Below are 21,131 nucleotides of genomic sequence, written 5' to 3'. Positions count from 1 at the left end.
GTGTTTTTTGCCAGTAGAGGATTTCTGCAAAAAAACGCTCCATTCTCATTGAAATGCATTGGCGGATTCCACTCTAGGTATTTTGGTGTGAGGGCACCCTGAAGTACAAATACCTCAAAAGTGTACTTAAGTACAGTACTTAAGTAAATGTACTTAGTTACTTTACACCACTGAATAGAGAGCGTCATCATCGTCATTAAACAACAACAACAGGGCTGTCATCATCATTGTCATCAACGTTGTTGCAATTGCCATCATAATTCTTGTCAACATAATCATCTACATTTTAATCAGTATCATCGTTTCAATCTCATATCATAATAGAGCGTGTGCACACAGGTGGTATGGCTGTAACATCTGAGAGATCCTCACGCACGCACACACACGCACGCACGCACGCACGCACGCACGCACGCACGCACGCACGCACGCACGCACGCACGCACGCACGCACGCACGCACGCACGCACGCACACACACACACACACACACACACACACACACACACACACACACACACACACACACACACACACACACACACACACACACACACACAGAGATGTACGGAATCACTCACAGACGTGCACACATGGTTGGGTTTGGAAACTTTTGGGGACATTGCGTTGCCTATCCCCTGTACCCAGTGGTGTAAAGTAACTAAGTACATTTACTTAATTACTGTACTTAAGTACAGTTTTGAGGTATACTGAGTATTTCCAGTTTTCAGCCCTTTTACTTCTACTCCACTACATCTCGGTTCCAAATATTGTACTTTTACTCCACTACAATTATTTGAAAACTTTAGTTACTAGTTACATTGCAGATATAAATGATTATATTATAAAACATACATTAATCCACTTTAGCCCTATTTTATACCTAGGCTATTTGAAAATAGCCTAGGTGTCGCGATGCGATCTACAAGCTCACAACGCGTCGCGATGCGACACGGTGTGAGCTTGTAGCTATTTTCAAACATTTGGTACAGTTACTTTTTGTACATCAAGTACATTTTGATGTCAACACTTTCGTACTTTTACTCTGGTACATTTTGAATTCCGGACTTTTACTTGTAACAGAGTAATTCTATATGCAGTATTGGTACTTTTACTTAAAGCTATACTGTGTAAATTGCTAAACTAGTGGTCAGTAGCGGTATTGCTTTTTTCGGCCGTTTTTCGCCCGGAGTCGTCGTGGACCACCGCCGTGGACCACCGCCGCGGACCACAGGAGCAGCGCCGCAAACCACCGCGACCGATACAAATCTGTGGAGGGGTAGAACGCATGGTAGAGCGTAATTTTCTGGCCAGGATTAGGGGATTAAGAGGTTAAGAATCCTTCCTGGTAAACACTGGAGCTGAGGGAGGCTACTTCCTGAAGACACGGCAGATACGCTGTGATTGGCCGGTAGTGTATCATGTGTGTATGATCCGCGATGTGATTGGCCAACGTATACACAACGTATACAGATGATGCAGATGACGTAATTTTTCCGCGAAATCCGGTCCCCGGCCAGGATCATAGAAAACATATAAAGAGAAGGCTTTAGAAGCTGAAAATAACGGAGTGGGTGTTCTAAAACTTTAGCGATTTAACAGTTAGGACAATTTTAAGATTTGTTTTATAAAAAAAGTTACATGGTATAACTTTAAGTAAAACATTTGAGTACTTTTTCCACCACTGCCCGTACCATAACCCCAACCTTACGAAGCTTCAGTTACATGGAATTGGGTACGCCAAATATTGACATGCCGATCTCAATCAAGTGCTTTCAACATTTGTCCACAAAACGCAAAAGCACACACTCGGGCACGGACGCGCGCACAATATATGACAATGCTGTACTGTACATCTCTCTCAAGTCATCCATGTACAGTATATAGAGGACATACTGTCTGGGAAATAGAACAGTACAGTATATAGCAAGAAAGTGACAGAAAGGAGGAGTAAGTGGGAGGCATAGAGTGTGTGCAAGAGACAGAGAGTGTTCATGAGAGCCACAAATGGGCAGAGCGAGTATATTTTCAGACAGAGAGAGAGAGAGAGAGAGAGAGAGAGAGAGAGAGAGAGAGAGAGAGAGAGAGATAGAGAGAGAGCAATTTAGTGAGTGACTCAGAGCCGACCTTCAGCAACCTATGGGCTATGTCAATTTCAGCCATCTCCACGGAAACATGGCATGTCAGGTGTCACAGCTAGGCACGCTGGCAGTAGAGAGCCTCTTCTAGTTCCCGCGGACCTCAATGAGATAACGCCTGTTTGTTTGTGTGTGTGTGTGTTTGTGTGTGTGTGTGTGTGTGTGTGTGTGTGTGTGTGTGTGTGTGTGTGTGTGTGTGTGTGTGTGTGTGTGTGTGTGTGTGTGTAGGTGTGTGTGTGTGTGTGTGTGTATTAGGGATGGGACGATATAAAAATGTCATATCACGATTTATTATTGTGACAAAAAAAAACACGATTTACGATATTTATCGCAATAATCAAAATCCATTATCCTGCGGAGGAACATTTGCCAAAAAATAGCAGATCTACAAGCTCACAACGTGACGCGTTGTGAGCTTGTAGATCGGCTATTTTTTGGCAAAGACATTTGATAGAGAGGGAAAAAAAGATTTGACCAATGCTAGAGGGTTTAAGTGGTACCGGATATGCGGCTCGGCAAATAAAAGGTGAATTGAACCCAGTGCATGATGGAGGACGATATCGTCCCATCCCTAGTGTGTGTGTGCGTGCGTGCGTGCGTGCGTGCGTGCATGCCGCGCACACACTCACGCGTTCCAAAGTGCATAGTTGTGTGTCAGCAGTTATGGGGGATGGGGGATGGGGTCGGTTTGGGGTTAACAACTTCGACAGGCTGAGAACAGGAGCTTGTGAGAGCCGACGGATCCTCATCGCGACATCACCTCAAATGAGTTGCAATCAAGAGATCAGGGAGAGGTTTGCTCTGAGAGATGAGGTGAAAGGAGAGAGAAAGGAGGGAGAGAGATGGGTCGCAGGGGTGGAGGGGGTATGGGAAGCAGAACGTGCTTCGATGCTGTACATCTGGGGTTCTTGTGTGATGCCATCACTGCTCATCTACTTATACAACTGGCTAAGAGGCCACGCCCACTTCAAGCACACAGGGCACAGGGCAGTCAACGGACATGTTTGATGAAGCCAGCCTAAGCCAGCCCAGGCACTGAGAGAGAGAGAGAGAGAGAGAGAGAGAGAGAGAGAGAGAGAGAGAGAGAGAGAGAGAGAGAGAGAGAGAGAGAGAGATCCTACATCATAACAATAGTAATACTAATAATTAATACGCTATAGAGAGGCACAGATAGATAGATACAGTACATGCATCTATCAATAGAGACAGAGGGAGATAGATAGAAATATAGAGAGATAGATATTAATATTGAATAATAGTAGATGAGGATTTGGAAATGCACACGTTGACTACACTGGACACCTTACACAATTGTTCCTGTTTCCTGAGTTATTGGTGTCCAACCAAGAGTGCCTTTTTGTTCATGATTAATCTGACTTAAAACCTAAACCCCTTTAGGCCTAGAAACTGAGCGGCCGCACAGCGGCCGCGAATTTCTAGTGACATACATTAGACTTGAGATCAAGGGGCAAGTTTTGTTCGCTTGAAATGAAGCCACGTCCAGGTTCTCAGTGAAGCTGCTGTTCCTATTAATGGCCCAGCAGATGTCACTATTTCACCTTCTAGTGGTGTCAAGGAACATTTAGCTATAGGGGCGCCCGCTGGCTTACTGGTCGAGGCGCATACCACATAGGCTCAGTGTTGCCTGACAGCGTGTCGCTGGTTCGATTCCCGATCCCGACTACCTTGTGCTGTGTGTCACTCCCCATCTTTCTCCCCATTTCCTGTCAGTCTACTGTCCGATCAATAGTCTCGCGTGGCCAGACTGTTGACTCCGCGATTTGGAATCGCTCCCGTCATACAGTCTGGGGTAATGTAAGAAGAACGAGTATCCGGTTAAAGCGGAAGTGAAGCCTCCTCCCCACTTCCGTTTTGTTTTTAACATCGCACAAATTTATCCTAATATAAATAAAAATCATCCAAGCATACATAGCTTGCTGCTTAGCAGAAATGACATTTTAACTCATACCCGAGAATACTTGAAAAATACTCGAGTATCATGGTGCCGATCCCGAGTATACTCGCGAAAAGTAATATATTACTGTAACGGCGGTTATCCTACCGGGTACATGCGCGGAAGGTCCCGAGACGATCTCCCTCGCCGATTTATCATCATCACGGATCCATGAGCACAAAATAGTAATCCCATAACATTGAGGCAGACGGGGAATCTCATCTTTAATGTCCATTATCTCCAAACAACACTTTCAAAGCGAGGATGGCAGTAGATTCTCGCTTATATAACACATGTTGAAAAGCACCGATCGGCCATTACACAACACCATGTGGACGATGACCGCTTCCTGTGAATGACGCGATGACGTCAAACCGGAAGTGTTTACGCTATGGACTTCTGGCCTTCAAAATAAGACAACGGTCGTGGATGCAGCCTGCGGGAGGCACGCTGGACATTTTAATCCGTTAATTTCAGGAGCACGAAATGAGTTAAAACATATTTTCATGAACGGAAATGTCAGATTCCATCACTCGCTGTTCAGGAGCTGTAGTTCCGGATTCTATATAGCATTCGGAGATTGTGCAATAGTTGTCTGGCTACGCAAGCCTATCCTATCAATAAAGGCATAAAAGTACCCCCCTCCCAAAAAAAAGTCTATGAGGATTTGGCGAACTTTACACTTGATTTTATTTATTTATGTCTTTTTAAAATCATCATGATATGCGTTTAGTAAATTATGGTCACATTAAATTTAAAATGAATGATAAAGTAGGCTATGTTTCTAGGCTTTCTATTGGTTCTGCCGAGTGAAGACCCGCCCTCCAGCCAATAGCATTCATTTGATTAATTTCCGTTTTCATTACTGGACTGAATATTGAAAGATTGAGGATTTGATCTGAAGAAACCAACGGTGTGGTGCCGTCCATTTCTGTTTTACAGTCTATGCTTCAGACACACATTCCATGTACTTGTAGCTGGTGTTGTTGAGATGGAAAGAGTGAAAAATATTGAGAGATAGAGAGAGATAGTGGCGGAACCATAATTTGATTTATACGACCTGTCTGTAGATTTGCTAATTGGGGTGCACAAAATCAGCGCACAATGCAGTATAAATTAAGCAATATTTTGTCTGTGTGGCCACTTTTATACAGATTTTCTTCTTTTCTTTTTTACACAGAACCAAACAAAGCTGCATCCGTGCGCTGCTTTTTCATGGCTTGCCAGCGTTCTGGAATTGGGCGTGAAGTGTAACACAACCGTGTCAGCATTACACAAACGGTTGTTTGACAGCTGTTGTCAGTAGATTCTATACATTTTCTGCTATATAACCTAAGCATCTATTTCACTAAATGGAGTGATGACGTAGCAAACCGCACAGTCACATCTGCTCCAGTAGCCTACTGTATTGTTGCTCACTTAATATCGTAATTTCTCTCTCGCTCAAATACAAATACACACACAACTTGCGATTACAGATGTCGGTAGACTTTATGCATTTACAACAATAGCCTTCACTTTTATTTCACTATATATACAGTATACATGTGCGTGCATGCGTGTGTGTGTGTGTGTGTGTGTGTGTGTGTGTGTGTGTGTGTGTGTGTGTGTGTGTGTGTGTGTGTGTGTGTGTGTGTGTGTGCGTGCGTGCGTGCGTGCGTGCGTGCGTGCGTGCGTGCGTGCGTGCGTGCGTGTGTGCGCACGTGGCTGCATTCCTGCACACCTATACAGTATATGCTGAATGTTTGCACGTACTGCATATGCCATTATACAGTATAGTGTGTGTATGCTTGTGTGCGTGTGTGCGTGCATGCGTGTGCGTGCGCATGAGTGTGCATACACGTGCGACTTGCAAAGATCCAGCTCTGACGAAGATGTGTATGTACTTGCAAAGACACAACTCTAAGTGCTCACACATACCTGCAAGTCTGCATTTATACTGTGTACTGTATGCGCACACGTGTGTGCACGTATACTGTACCTGCATCACTGCACAATGCGTGCACCTGCATTTCCTCATGTGTGGTGCCTGTGAGTCTTATGCGTGCAGTGCACCACTACCAGGCCAGCGTGTCCGTGACAGAGTGAATGATTTAGGTGTGAGTGGAGCGTCTCTGATGGAAGCCCTCAGACGGAGGCCTGTCCATCCTGGCTGATGGGGATTCGCTCTGAAATAATGGAGTCTAATTCCTTTCCACTAGAGTGCACCCATCTGCTGGCTTTGGGGGCCGCTAAAATCCTCTATCAGTTACAATTATCCCACACTCACAGGGACTGCGCCGTAAGCGGGGGTGCGTGTGTGTGTGTGTGTGTGTGTGTGTGTGTGTGTGCACGTGTGTGTGTGTGTGTGTGTGTGTGTGTGTATGTGTGTGTGCGTGCGTGCGTGCGTGCGTGCGTGCGTGCGTGCGTGCGTGCGTGCGTGCGTGCTTGCGTGTGTGTGTGTTTTAGCCATGTGGCTGTGTGTGTATACTACTGTATATGTGTTTTCTTTTCATATTTCGGTGTGTCTGTTTGCATGTGTGCATGTTTGTGTGGGTATTTGCACGTCTCTCTCTGTGTGTGTGTGTGTGTGTGTGTGTGTGTGTGTGTGTGTGTGTGTGTGTGTGTGTGTGTGTGTGTGTGTGTGTGGGAGGGGGGGGGGAGAGAGCGAGAATGCAAGACGCTCCAAGTGGATTGCTGCGTAAGCGTGTGTGAATCTCTCACTCTACCCCCCTGGGACAGTATGTCCATGACAAATCACCCTGAGGGTGTGTGTGTGTGTGTGTGTGTGTGTGTGTGTGTGTGTGTGTGTGTGTGTGTGTGTGTGTGTGTGTGTGTGTGTGTGTGTGTGTGTGTGTGTGCGCGCGCGCTCGTGCACAATAGTGCGTTTCCAGAAATCTATCTAATGTGTGTGTCTAGGTAGAATCTGCCACCTACAATAGGTGTGTGAGTACGTGTCTACAGTATGTACTGTACAGTACGTGTGTGTGTGTGTGTGTGTGTGTGTGTGTGTGTGTGTGTGTGTGTGTGTGTGTGTGTGTGTGTGTGTGTCTTTCTCTTTCTGTGACAGCCCCCCCCCCCAGGGATGACGGATGCCCCCTTCCACCCCCCCTCACCCCCCCGGTAGCATCAGCTACGTGAATCATCCCTGCATTCCTGGAGAGGGGAAGTGGACTGTACCAACTCATCATGGGGGGGTGAGGGCGAAAGTCAGTAAATCTGCCTCCAGAGGAACAGGATGGCTAAGGTTGGTGTTTTTGGGTTGCGAAAGGTGAATCACAATTGCAACCTTGGTGACGGTTTTCCCAAAGGAACTATAAAACCAATGATGAGGACGCTTTCTCTCCAAGTGTCGTTTCGTACATAAATAAAAACCGAGTGTGTGTGTGTGTGTGTGTGTGTGTGTGTGTGTGTGTGTGTGTGTGTGTGTGTGTGTGTGTGTGTGTGTGTGTGTGTGTATAGAAATTCTCCGTCACAAGTAAAAGTCTGGAAGTAAAAGTATGAAAGTGTTGGCATCAAAATGTATACAAGTACCAAAAGTAAAAGTACTAAATACTAAACATTTGAAAATAGCCGATCTACAAGCTCACAACGGGTCGCAATGCGACGTGCTGTCAGCTTGTAGATCGTCTGTTTTCAAATAGCCTAGGTATAAAATAGGGCTAAAGTGGTTAACGTACAGTATGTTAAAATGTATATCTGCAAATTAACTAGCCACTGAAGTTTTCAAATAAACGCAGTGGAGTAAAAGTACAATATTTGGATCCGAGATAGTAAAGTGGATTGTGTGGTTTTGTGTGATATTTTTACAACGAACGTATCACGGAAGCCAATCGGATCACTGATCGGAATTGGTATGCACTGACTGCGATGCGGTAAGAGCTACAGACTCATGACTGCTGGTGTGTGCGTGTGCGTGTGTGTGTGTGTGGGCATATCGTCGTTGTCGGATGGAAACCTTGTATGTCCAAAACCGTTTGTTTTGTATTTATCATTTTCAAAAAGATTTAAACTAGTGAAAACAGCCGATCTACAAGCACACACCGCCTCGCACCGCGTTGTGTGTAGATCAGCTATTTTCACTACTTTTGCGCGATGGCCTTGCATGATGAAGCAGTGCTTTACTTTGAGAAAAAATATACACATTTGAAACTTGGAGATACGAGGTTTCTGCCCGACAGTGACGATGTAGGGGCTGTGGATTTTCAGTGCCTCAGCAGAAACAGGGGAGAAGGACATGTTGGGGGGGGGGGGGGCACAGGGGAAATAGGGATGATGGGACTCACTCGCCACTCGCCGTCACACTGACGAGACCCCCACCCTCCCTCCCGTCCCCTCCCCTCCGCTCCCCAGAGGGGCCAACACTGCCTCTGATCCCCCCATGTGTCTCTCTACACCTATTCTCCCTTCCTCCTACTCTCACATTAGCCTCCCCACTGTAGCTCCCTTCCTCTGCATCTCTTCTCTCTCCTTCTCTCTCTCTGTCTGTCTGTCTCTTTTTGGAGCGGTGAAAGCGCTCCCAATAGACAGGTATGTCCGTGGGTATGTGGGTGGCTGGGTGGCTGGGTGGCTGGCTGGCTGGCCGTGTCCGTCCGTAGCCTGGCAATACCTTGAGTGGCCACACACAACACACTAGTTAAAGGAGGGGCGCTGTTTTGTGCAGGCCAGGCACACTCACCACTCACTCACAGGCACAGTTTACACTCACTCACATAGGGTACAGCTGCTCAAATTCACCGCTCCACTTCGAACCGAGGTTTGATTTTTCTTTCTGTGCGGCGTCAAATGCCCGATCCTTTTCAATCTCTCACTCTCCTGCTCTCTCCCCATCCCCTCTAAGGATGGGACAATAAGCAATGTTATCGTTTATCGTGATAAAAAACACTCATGATAATCCTATCGTGGAGTTTTCATTTATCGTGATATCGTCCTTCGTCGTCATGCACTGGGATCAATTCACCTTTTATTGGACCGAGCTGCATATCAGGTACATGATAAACCCTCTATTGGTAAAAGGTACTTATAATTTATGTACTTGATACAGTCTTTTTTTAGCCTGGATACCAACCTGCTAAGCTATGTTCCATGGATTTGTTTTGTCCACTTCGCTACTCTGTCTGGCCATGATTCAGTTGACTCGTATTTCCTAACGTCAGTTGTGACATAGGTGACGTCGTTGCTGATTGGAGGTTAGGGTAGCTGCGTCATCAGCCAGCCCTGCAACACAGACCGGAGCTTGTAGATCTGCAATACTTTGGCAAATGTTCCGGCCCAGGATAATGGATTTTGATTACCGCGATAATATCGTAAATCGCGATTTCTTTTGTCACAATAAATCGTGATATGAAATGTTCATATCGTCCCATCCCTAATCCTCTCTCTCTCTCTCTCTATCTCTCTCTCTCGCTCTCTCACCCTCTCGATCTCTCTCTCTCTCTGGCCTCGCTCTCCCTCTTTGCATTCTCCCACTCTCTATTTCTGTCCGTTCAATCTCTAGCTTTCATTTGCTATCCATCTTGCTTAATATCCTATTGTGTCCTTTCTCCCTGCATCATCCTCTATTACCCCGCTGCGTCTCCTGCGAAAGTGTGTGTGTGTGTGTGTGTGTGTGTGTGTGTGTATGTAACACCACGTGAGCGTTTACCGCTAAGTAACACGTGTGCCTTGTGCATGTATATCTGTGTGTGTGTGTGTGTGTGTGTGTGTGTGTGTGTGTGTGTGTGTGTGTGTGTGTGTGCGTGTGCGTGTGTGCGTACGAGCGTGCGTGCGTGCGTGTGCGTGCGTGCGTGCGTGCGTGCGTGCGTGCGTGCGTGCGTGCGTGCGTGTCAAGCAGGCTGTGCTGGCTGTGAGCTGAGGGTTGCACTAGGAGATAAACTGAGGCAGTGTTTCCTGGCAATGTTGCAGATTTATCCCTCTGCTTATGGCTAGGCTTTTATTGCCCTTCCACTGGTCCCTGCTTTATCCCGCCGTTCTTTCCCTCCATCGCTCTCTCTCTCTCTCTCTCTCTCTCTCTCCCTGTCTCTCTCGCTCTCTCTTTCCGTCTCTCTCTCTCTCTCATATTTGCCATAAGGGACTAAACCACCCCCCCCCCCTTGCATGGCCTGGCATGCCGTAAATCTGCCAGGCTGGTCCATAAAGCTGCTCAGGGCATGACTCAACAAATATTAAGAAAGAGGAGAATAAATAAATAAAGCTAAATAAAAAGAAGAAGGCCTGTCTGGTCTGGTCTGCCCGGGAGAGGCAACTTCTCTGCTCACAAAATGGAGGCCTGCCCGTAAAATATTTACCTCTGTGTCTCTCTGTGCTTTAGACACTCTGCTGGGAGCCTGTTACACTCGCTGTACGGACACGAGGCATGATCTCTCTGTCTGTCTCTGTCTGTCTGTCTGTCTGTGTGTCTTGTGCACAGGGGCGGGGGGGGGAGTGGGACTGAGTTACTAGGGCCCAAGGTGGAGGGGCCCTAGTAACTTTAGCTATTGAAAAATAGCAGATCTACAAGCTCGCAGCGCGGCACTCGGTGCCGCGCTGTGAGCTTGTATATTTGCTATTTTTCAATAGTTAACATTCATGGGGGGCCCGCAGTGAATCCTTGTACCCAGGGCCCAGAATTTGGTGTGACGCCACTGCTTGTGCATGCTTTTTCCTCCACCTTTCCTCTCCCTCTTGTGCTGCTGGTGTTGTAGGCGTTGTAGAGACACGCACATGGGCGCTTTGGCATGTACCTGTATAGTGTATACCAGGGGTCTTCAATGTTTTCAGGCCAAGGTCCCCTTAGTTGAGAGAGAGATGAAGCAGGGACCCCCACCCACAACCTTATCGTAGATTCCATATAGTTTCATTGTTTGACAGCAGAATCGTCACTGTATTTTGGATTCATGTCAGTGTTTTCAGATATTTAACCACTTGAACCATCAATACTTAATAAACTTGACCTTTCACTCTGTACTTAGTCGGCTCTTTTTCCCCTCAACACCAAAGCTTTTTGCTGAAAATAGCCGATCTACAAGCTTGCTATTTTTGGCTAAAGTTCTCAGAAAATGGACGCTATAGGGATCAAGTGGTCAATATAAAGAAGGAGCAAAAAAAGTTTCTATCACTCAAAGATTTGGAGGACCCCCTGTAGTAACTCTGAGGACCCCCTAGGGGTCCCGGACCCCCTGTTGAAGAACCATGGTGTATACACTTCTACTGAGCTGGTCATCACTGTGATGTCAGAACAGGTCATCTATATCCATAAACGTCCGTGAGGTCAGATGTAGAGGTATTGACCAGCTCCATATATGGAGATCTAGGTCATGATCCAGTCGTCTATGTGTGTATGGATATCCAGGGTTTGATGAGGTCAGTGTCGTGATCTTCATATCCAGGTGATGATAGTTGCTGGTCGAGTCTGACATCACAGTGATGTCAGAGCGTGACAGTCAACAATGTGATGTCAGAACAGGTCAGATATAGACATTGAGGCGTTACGGACGGACTGGTGGACAGGATCTGCCAGTTTTCATAGTAAACTGTGACCTAGCTATGGTCGCAACAATCAGCCAATTCTCCTTTTGCACAAAGTAGTGCAATGCAAGATAGAGGGCGCCAGATCCCTTTGAGTCACACCCTACCACTCCTTCCTGTTCATCCACAGAGCATTGATTCTAGTCATTTTCTCCATTAGATTTCTTTTCACTTTTTTCAACTTTTATTACTTGGGATGGTAAAAAGATGAGGCAGACAAATAAAACGTATTTTGACAAGTAATAAAAGTTGAAAAAAGTGAAAAGAAAGCACTTTAATCTAATGGAGAAAACAACTAGAATCAATGCTCTGTGGAAGAACAGGAAGTAGTGGTAGGGTGTGACTCAAAGGGATCTGGCGCCCTCTATCTCGCATTGCACTACTTTGTGCAAAAGGAGAATTGAACCAATAGGACACGCCAAGCCTTTCCTTAAACTAAGGAGCAAAGAGACAACACAAATATATGAAAGCGCAACGTCGTGCATCCCGTTTATTCCGTGTGGCTGGTCCTACGTGTACCGAGGTGTGTGAGGCTGTGCTTGTTTGTCCGTTTAATGAAAACTGCAATAAAAACTACAAACTTTCATTCTTGGTCAGCCATCCATAGAGGCCTTTTAAATGAAGCACAGCATGAAGACAAAAGGCCACCGCTCAATTTAGCACCTCACCATGTCACCATGTCCTGCATGTGTACACACACACACACACACACACACACACACACACACACACACACACACACACACACACACACACACACACACACACACACACACACTCTGTCTCGCTTTCATACAGTGTACACACACACACACACGAACCCACTCTATTTTCCAGACCTCTCCGTCTTGTCCAATCGCCTTCACCCTGACAGATGCATTAGCCATTCAGAGAACAGCAAGCACCATGTGGACAGCTGAATGTGCCCAGAAATCAAGCAATATGCTGTCACAGAACACACACACACAAACAAACAAACACACACAGCGCACAAACACAACACACACGCACAGGACGCACACATGCACACGCACACACACCTCCAGAGCCCATGGTGACCCTCCCCCTCCATCAAAAAAGACAAACAGCGGCGGCGACTGCGGCCGGCTCTCCATGTGGAAAGCCAGCGTATGGAACTCTGGCGCCATATGGACTCGCCATTGTTGAGGAAACAGCCTTGGGGACATCGGAGCGCCGCCATTTGCATATACGGAAAACACTATTACGGTTGTCTTTTTCCCCCATTTCCCAGCTAAATAAAAAGTGCCATCATCAATCTGCCCACGAGCGCCCGGAGGTGTGTTGGAAAAGATTTGTAAAGTCATCCATTCCCTGTCATTTGGAGATGACACACAGGGCCGGCGCCGCAGCTGGAGGAAATCCCATGATGCACCTTACCTAGCTGAAGCTCCATGTTGCTAATCTTGTTTTCGGAGGGAAACAGGATCTTTGGCGGCTTGTCGGTCAAAGGCGCTGAAAGAAAGGGGGGGGGGGGAGAAAACACAATTTTAGACGCGACAGACAGACTAACAATATAACCAAGCTGTCATACAAGAGAGATAGCCGGCGTCTGTGATTGAGCTGGGGGTATTTTTGTTTGTTCTTTCGCTGTTGTCCTCTGCTTCCAGATGTTCCAATGTGTTCTCTCTCTCTGTTTGTGTGTGTGTGTGTGTGTGTGTGTGTGTGTGTGTGTGTGTGTGTGTGTGTGTGTGTGTGTGTGTGTGTGTCTGTGTGGCTCACACACGGCAAAGCCAGAAAGTACGTTTCTCCTCTTCTTGCCTCTTCACTCACTTCTCAATGACTCGCTGCTCAGCACCATTAAACATTTTCCTCCCTGTCCTCACCCTTCCATCTCCCTATCTCCCTCTCTCTCTCTCTCTCCATCTCTCTCAATCTCCCTCTCTCTCTCCCCCTCTCTCCCTCTCCCCCTCTCTAGCCATATAGCAATCTAGTGTCTATAGACCTTGGATCCCATTTGCCTGCCCTACTTCTCATCATAAATTAATCACTGGTTTGCCAGGAACAAGCTACCAGTTAATCTGTGTGAGTGTTGTGTGTTTGAAGAGCTCATCGTGCTGTGTGTGTGTGTGAGAGAGAGAGAGAGAGAGAGAGAGAGAGAGAGAGAGAGAGAGAGAGAGAGAGAGAGAGAGAGAGAGATAGAGAGAGCAGCTGATGCTCTAATGATGCTAATCATCCATACGGTGGATGTCAGACTGCTGTTGCAGTCGTCCCTCTGGGGAGCGCCGCAACACGCAGCAGTTTTAAAAGCATTTGTATGTTCAGCGGGGATGGCTGCATGCGCTGCTCCGAAGGAAGGAGGGGAGAGGCAACAGGAAAGGGGGTCATGCATGTACATGGTGGTGGTGTGTTGGATTCAATGTCTTGATCATGTGAAACAAATCTGCACTCAGGAAGAAAAAAGGAAACCAAGGCCCTTTGCTTTTTCTTGAAAAAAGGAAACCAAGGCCCTTTGCCTTTTCTTGATCTTCATCATGTCCTGATGAAGATCTATTAAGATCAAAACGTTGACCAGCAATAAACTTATGGAGCTTAACCAGTGTGCAGACTCTATGTCCCTCTTGATGATTCTGCTTGTCTAGCACCTGGGCCACGGATGTGCATGCACTACTTTCTTCATTCCTTTGCTTTTTCTTGACCTTGCCTTTAAAGCTGCAACCCAGAATTTTCTTTAGTGAACATTTTAATTTGACCAATCTAGTATGTTAATACAATATAGCTAGTGCATCTGCAGTGGTTGCATTTGGTCTTCCTGCCCTTTTATTGAGGAATGTATACCCTGTGTTTGGGTATACACTGCTGGTTAACAAAGAGTTATTACCTGAAGCTCAAATCTCCCCTGCCCAAATGGACATTCTCTTCCGTCTTAGCTCAATGGTAAAGATTTAATCTACCATGTGGCAGGCCTGAGTCCAAATCCCAGGGAGGACATTATGGATGATAGCTTTCAGCAACGCCAGCGAGATGGTATGTATGATGTTATGCATATATGTTTTATTTAGACACGGTAGACAGACTATTACCTTCAACACCACCAGGGTACTCATAATCACGGTAAAGAGAGCCCTTGAGGGTATTATAACTGTATAAAACAGTTATAAAGCCAGCAAGCTTTCAGAGGAAGCCCAGAATAAGAGAGAGAGAGATAGAGTAAGTGTGTGTGTGTGTGTGTGTGTGTGTGTGTGTGTGTGTGTGTGCGTGCGTGCGTGCGTGCGTGCGTGCGTGCGTGGTTGTTGAAAGTACCAGGTCTTTATCATTCCACAGCCCCTTATAAAGGCTCTTTCAGCCAAGATAATACAAACATAATTCACTTTTAGATTGTAGTTTTGAATCATATTTCACTGACACAATCCTCCTAGTATATTCATGTTTCTACTTGCTTACTGATACACTCAGTGAGTATGTCAGTGGGGCTAGAGTTCCACAGTGTCTCATCATTACTTTACAGTGTGAGCAGCGAGAAGAGGAAATGAATGTCTTAGCCCACATGAATTCACTTTAAATTTTGTACCGTCTCATACGTCTTTGAGACTTTACTTTTCACTTTGATTGGAATGCTTGATATGGATCTTAGATAAGAATTTAAGCAAAGCGATTACATTTTCAATGAGTTGGGATTTTGTGGAGAGAGCGTGCATGCAATGCATGTGGCGAACACACAGCATCTACCAAGGTGATCAAAACATGGTCTTCCGCAAAGTATTCTAAAAACATCATAATGAAAAACAGGAGAAGGTTAGCAATACTGGTAATTAATCACATGAACCATAGCGTCCTTATTCTGGTCAAGCGGACATTTGTTGAAAATTGGCAGACATTCGACGAAAAGAGCTGATCTACAAGCTCAATATTTGTGCGTACAGTGTTCTGAAATGAGGAGCCAGATACATGTCCAGCAGAAGGTTGTCCTTCATTTCATCCAGTAGTTTGAGACAAGAGTACTTGGATTCGTAGAACGTAAAGATGATGTTGCGATGGTATGGCCACATCAGAAGACTCCCCCCTGATCACCCTACATACGCTATCCTCCACTGCGATCCAAAAGCCGCTGGTTGGAAACGCCCCCGCGGTGCACCACGCACTCGCTGGATTGATGCCATCACCAGGGACCTACACCAAATGGGCCTGTCATTGGATGATGCTGAGCCCCTAGCACTGGATCGACCCAAATGGAGAAGATTGGTGAAACTGATTGGCTCTACGCATGGCGACGTCCCCGCCGCCGAGCAAGAGACCTGATGATGATGATGATGACTTGTGGAAAGAACTTAAAGGTGCTGCTCCATTTCGTTAGAGATTTGGTATAGGGAAAAGGGATTTAAGTAAGGGTGTAACGATATAGTAACTGCATCGAAATATCGTTTTTAACTTAAAAAATCGAAGTATATCGAAATGAAAACAGCTAAAATCGAATCGTATCGTTTTATTTTGTATCGTATCGAATCGGCAGTGCAAAGAATCGATCGTATCGATACTACCTACTTGGGCATTGTATTTAGCATTTTTAAGAAGAAAGAATTAAAAGGAGGGGTTTAATTACTTTTCCTTTCCATATAGCTACACTGGTCTATCGATAAATGTGTGTAATCTCTGGGTTTATGTCAAGGTGCAGGTTTGTCATTGTACAATGTCCATGTATTTGGCAGATAATCACTGTGTTTACTTATTTATATCCATAATAATACGTTTCCCTTAAAAACCTGCACTATGCACACTTTTCACACAGATTTCATTTCTTTGCTAAATAGTTACTATATCGATTTTAAATCATTGAATCGAATCGTATCGTATCACCATGAATGTACCAATATCGTCCATGTATCGTATCGTCAACCATGTATCGTGATATGTATCAAATCGCTGTTAAAATGTATCGTTACACCCCTAGATTTAAGTGGTTAAGCAACTACGGCAGTGAATTGCTAATACAGTGACTGTTGATAAAGCATATCAAGTTATGTTTTGGGGGAATTATCGGTAAAGCTGATATCATGCTGTATTTTTTGTCTTTGAAGCTGAAGAAAAACACATTCTCCCTGCAGTTGAGAGAGACTGATGTAATGGACTCATTTCTACACTATTTATCAATGTCTTCATTTTAATGCCTCCATTGGGTCACAGTGTTCTGAGGGAGGCATTCAAAGCGGGAGCAGGTCTTATTATCGTTGCATCCCCAATTCCCCGTGAACCAGAGCACCCTAAACCCATTACTGTAAACACGTCTGTGTTAGCAAGCAAAACACAGCATCTGAAAAAAGCATGAAATCCCTTATTTCCATTGATGATTGAGTGCTGTGGAGGTGTGCAGTCTAGTTCTACAAACCGCATTTGAACTGCACTAAGTTTAAAGAAGGGAAGAATGATACACCGCAGATATGCACTACATTACAGTTTGTACGCATGTGCCGCATAGTATATTTTAGTTACAGCATAAGCTTTGACAAACCCATACCAGTTTATACAGAACATGCCAAGGCCTGTGTCTAGTATTTCTTCTAATTAAAACCACCGTAGAGCAAATCAGTGAAGTGCATTCTCCTGCTGTGTCCTCTCACAACCTAAAAACAACTGTCTGTCTGTCATGCAGCCACACGCGCACACACACACACACACACACACACACACACACACACACACACACACACACACACACACACACACACACACACACACACACACACACACACACACACACACACACGCGCACGCACACACACACACACACACACACACACACACAAAGAGGCTACTTGCAGGCCTTCCAGGCATGTCTAATTGCAGAGTTGAGTTGCGTCGACTGTGCATTCAGGCTGGTTCGTTAGCCAGTTGCCTTCATTAGGATGGTTCCTTAGAGTGTCCTCGCTAGCCTCTTACATCTTTTCTCTTATTATAAGCACTCCCTAACAAGCTGTTTTAAGGTTTTTACTTTTCAGTGTGTGTGTGGGTGTGTGCGTGCGTGCGTGTGTGCGTGGGTGTGTGCATGTGTTCAGTATCACATTCATTCAGTATCACATAAAGTGACCGCAAAGTGCCTCATCTTGTCTCGGGAGTCTCTGCTGTATAATAATTGTATTCCAGTCGAGAAAAATCACTATTAAGAAATTCATAATTAATTCTCATGTATTAACCATCAGGTTTGTATGTGTGTGTGTGTGTGTGTGTGTGTGTGTGTGTGTGTGTGTGTGTGTGTGTGTGTGTGTGTGTGTGTGTGTGAGTGTGTGGTGTGTGTGTGTGCGTGTGCGTGCGTGCGCGCATGTGTGTGAATGTCTGACTCACAAGCTAGCTTCCTGCAGTAGCAATCCCTTCCTACAGTATGTGGGTTTTGAGTTGGTGGACGAAGTTCGACGTGGTTGACATCACTTCTGATATTTTTGCTGCAAATGTTTGGCAGATAGCAGTTATTTTCGATGTGTAGAACGGATATATCATGCAGCGTTTTGGGAGCAGCGGTGAAGTGGGTATTCAACAAGCCTCTATAAGAGAGGGCTGGTCATGGACTCTTAGGCACGGCTGTTTGCACCGTTAATACAGTAGGTAATCACACAGCACCAATTACACTGGATACTGATACACTTCTAATTACATATCAAACTGCTATACATTCTGTAAATACACAATGGGTGATCCTATAACTAATTGCAAAGCCCACGACAAACGAGGTGCCCGACGTGTAGGGGAGGGGAAGGAGCGAAGATGACAATGAGCACAAAAATGACTTAAAGAAGGTCACTTTACTGTGTATATACACCATGATGAGTTTGTAGATCGGCTATTTTTGGAGCGCGACACCGGCACCCAACTAAGTACAAATCAGGCTTTAGAATTATAACGCTGAAGTGTGCGCCAGTCTAGGGACGCACTTCCCCTCGTTTTGGCATGCTACGCTTCACTCAGAAAATCTCATTATCTTAATTACCATTCCTTTATGGATCCTAACCCAGGAAATAGTGGGCTGTCTCTGCCTCCCATTACCAAAGCAGTCAGGAATAAAAACAAAAGGTAGATGTAAACAAGCTTTCACGCTAAGACTGCAAAGGACGAGTGGCTGAGAGGGCATCAGGAGAACAGAGGCTCAATGCTGGGTAATCCCGTCCCTTATTAAGTGAACTTCTTCGTCGATCTCAGACTTAACATCTTTATTTGTGTTCACGTTCAACAAGAAATTCTTGAACACAAACAATAGTAGATGGCCAAACTTGGGAAACTCAACAATAAGTGTTTCAGGATACAGATGTATACAGTATATGTGGCGACTGGCAATTATCATAGACACTGAACAGAATTTAGCCAATGCCTTAGCTCTCGGCTTGGGCATTCCTGCAATCTGCAGGCCTCTCACAACCAATGTATGGACATTACTTCCAAATATTAACACAAGCAGTTTACTGTACATTTGTAACCAAGCTGTATAATAGCATCCTTGGTACTTTAGCACCGTAATAAGGAAAACCTTTCCAGGCTGTGGTCGAATGTACAACTTACTTTCAAAATGGTCACTTCACTACTGTCCAGGATAGTGAAAATAGCATATCTACAAGCTCAATGTAGCACAAAGCATTTTTTTTAATATATATTTATGGAAATTATTAGATTTTCTTATTTAATAATTTTTTGTTGTTGTAGGAAACGGAAAAAAGTGTCCGTGACCCAAAGATGGGTCCCATCCTAGTGTTTGGGAAACAGTGGTATAGACTGTACGGTGTGGTCTGTGAGCAGAAAGACAAAGAATCCATCTTCCGTGCAAAGACATGCTCCGGGGCTCTAGTGTGAGTCAGGCATTGCCGGGCTAGTGCTGTTCTTCGAGCTCAAGGTTCGATGAATCACTGTCCAACAGTGATGTTTGAGCGCCTTCGGGGCTCAATCACTCAAACATCTCTGCAAGCTCTAAAGTGCCACGTGATAAAGTGATTATAGAATGTTGTAGCACTGCAGTGTGGTGACACATGAGTCTGTCTGCCTGTGCGTGTATGCAGAAAGCGGTGTGTGCGTGCGTGTGTGAACACACACCCACACATGCATACACGCACACAAGGCAAAATCCTGAGGCAGCCTGAAAAAGAAGTCAGAGGGTCAGAATGAAACTCAAACACTGCTTCACTGTGAGTAGGTTTTAAGTGCCATTGAGAGAGAAAGTGACAGAGAAAGAGAGAGAGAGTCTAAGTTAAGCTTTGTGAATGTGCATGTACAGTACGTGCGTGCGTACAGTCAGTATATTAACACACACAGAGCAGGACTCCATGGATATAAGCTTTGTGATCAGTCAGCCAAAAATCCCATTTCTGCTTGGTGGCGGAAAAGCTCACTGGACTTTCCAGATGGATTATTCTGGGTGACTGACTGTAGGGAACCAGCAAATTAATGAATTACCAATGGAACTGGAATACGCGGATCAGTGGCCTTCTCCTGTTAGTCTGCCACTGAGTGCGCGTGTGCTGTGCGCGCATGGTGGGGGTGCCGTCGAGTAACTCACTGTCAGCTAATTGGTGACAAAGGTGAAAATAAGAACAAACCAAAGTGAGAGTATACCGTATGCGATTACACTGCACAAACCAGAGCGTTAATTCAACTTTGAGAGAGCAAATGGACACAAACACAATCGTACACACACAAACGGATGCTTGTGCGGTCGAGTAAACAAGCTCAAATGAATACATACTGTAGACACAAACCCACATCCAACCATGCATCCTCCTATCCACTCACACCCCCACAGGCACGTGCACACATATACATCAAAGGGGGCTTGAGCCCCTGCCCTTTTATCCATCTGTAAAAAGTGCCCTCTCCAGGCCATGAATGCAGTTTTCACAATGGTGAAAGAAATGCAAATGACCTGCATGCCAGCATTCAAGAGAATTGCCTTGTTCAAACTCTCCTTGAGTTGAATGCAGCATCTTATGTTGAAATCAAGAAATGTGTAGAAATCAAGCATCGAAAATAGCTCCAAGCCCCCAACGCGTCACGCTATTTTCGATGTTATCACCAAAAGACCCTTTTAGAAATTTCAGCCCCTGTCTCTCTAACATTCTCTGCACGTCCCTGCACACACACACGCATGCACGCACGCACGCACACACGCATGCACACACGCACACACACACATGCATGCACGCACGCACACTACAGCATGTGAAGTTGTGAACACAGGAATGTCTCAGGTAATTGGCTCCCAAAGGTTTTCAGCATTTTCACCAACAAAGGAGGTCCAGCTGGGGGGAGTCCAGATTAATAGGAGGATTGAAGAGTGCTGCTGTAGAGGGATGAAGAGAGATGGAGACTTCAGCAAATACAAAGTCCTAGTAGGGGTCTCCGAAGACCGCTAAGCCTCAGTGCTCACTGCTATGCTCCGAGGCTGACGGCCTCTTATATTGCAGCGGCAGAGAGATCCCTGTATATTAAAACTGACCTTACTTCTGTACTGGTGTCACCTTCGAGACGGTTTCATTACAACCTGCAATGATGGCGCAATAATCATCCCTTTTCGTTGCTCCCGTTAAAGTCACCTCAGAGTATACAGTAATGCAGACCCATTCAGTT

At 45.5% G+C, this 21,131-nt stretch overlaps 1 protein-coding gene across 1 annotated transcript in view; it reads right to left on the bottom strand.

The window, feature by feature from the left end:
* The window catches only part of il1rapl1a (interleukin 1 receptor accessory protein-like 1a), a gene marked incomplete at both ends in the record, with an annotated part of 228,427 nt that overhangs the window by 72,406 nt on the left and 134,890 nt on the right, over positions 1 to 21,131 (bottom strand). The window contains one exon of the mRNA XM_080753113.1: positions 12,975 to 13,049. Within this exon, the coding sequence (XP_080609239.1) occupies positions 12,975 to 13,049 (75 nt within the window). The remainder of the gene's footprint in view (positions 1 to 12,974; positions 13,050 to 21,131) is intronic.

Source organism: Nannobrachium achirus (assembly GCF_963921795.1).
Source record: "Nannobrachium achirus genome assembly, chromosome: 22".
Classification (NCBI taxonomy): Eukaryota; Metazoa; Chordata; class Actinopteri; order Myctophiformes; family Myctophidae; genus Nannobrachium; species Nannobrachium achirus.
Note: the sequence above shows the minus strand (reverse complement) of the source record. Positions and strands in the feature narration are given on the sequence as shown.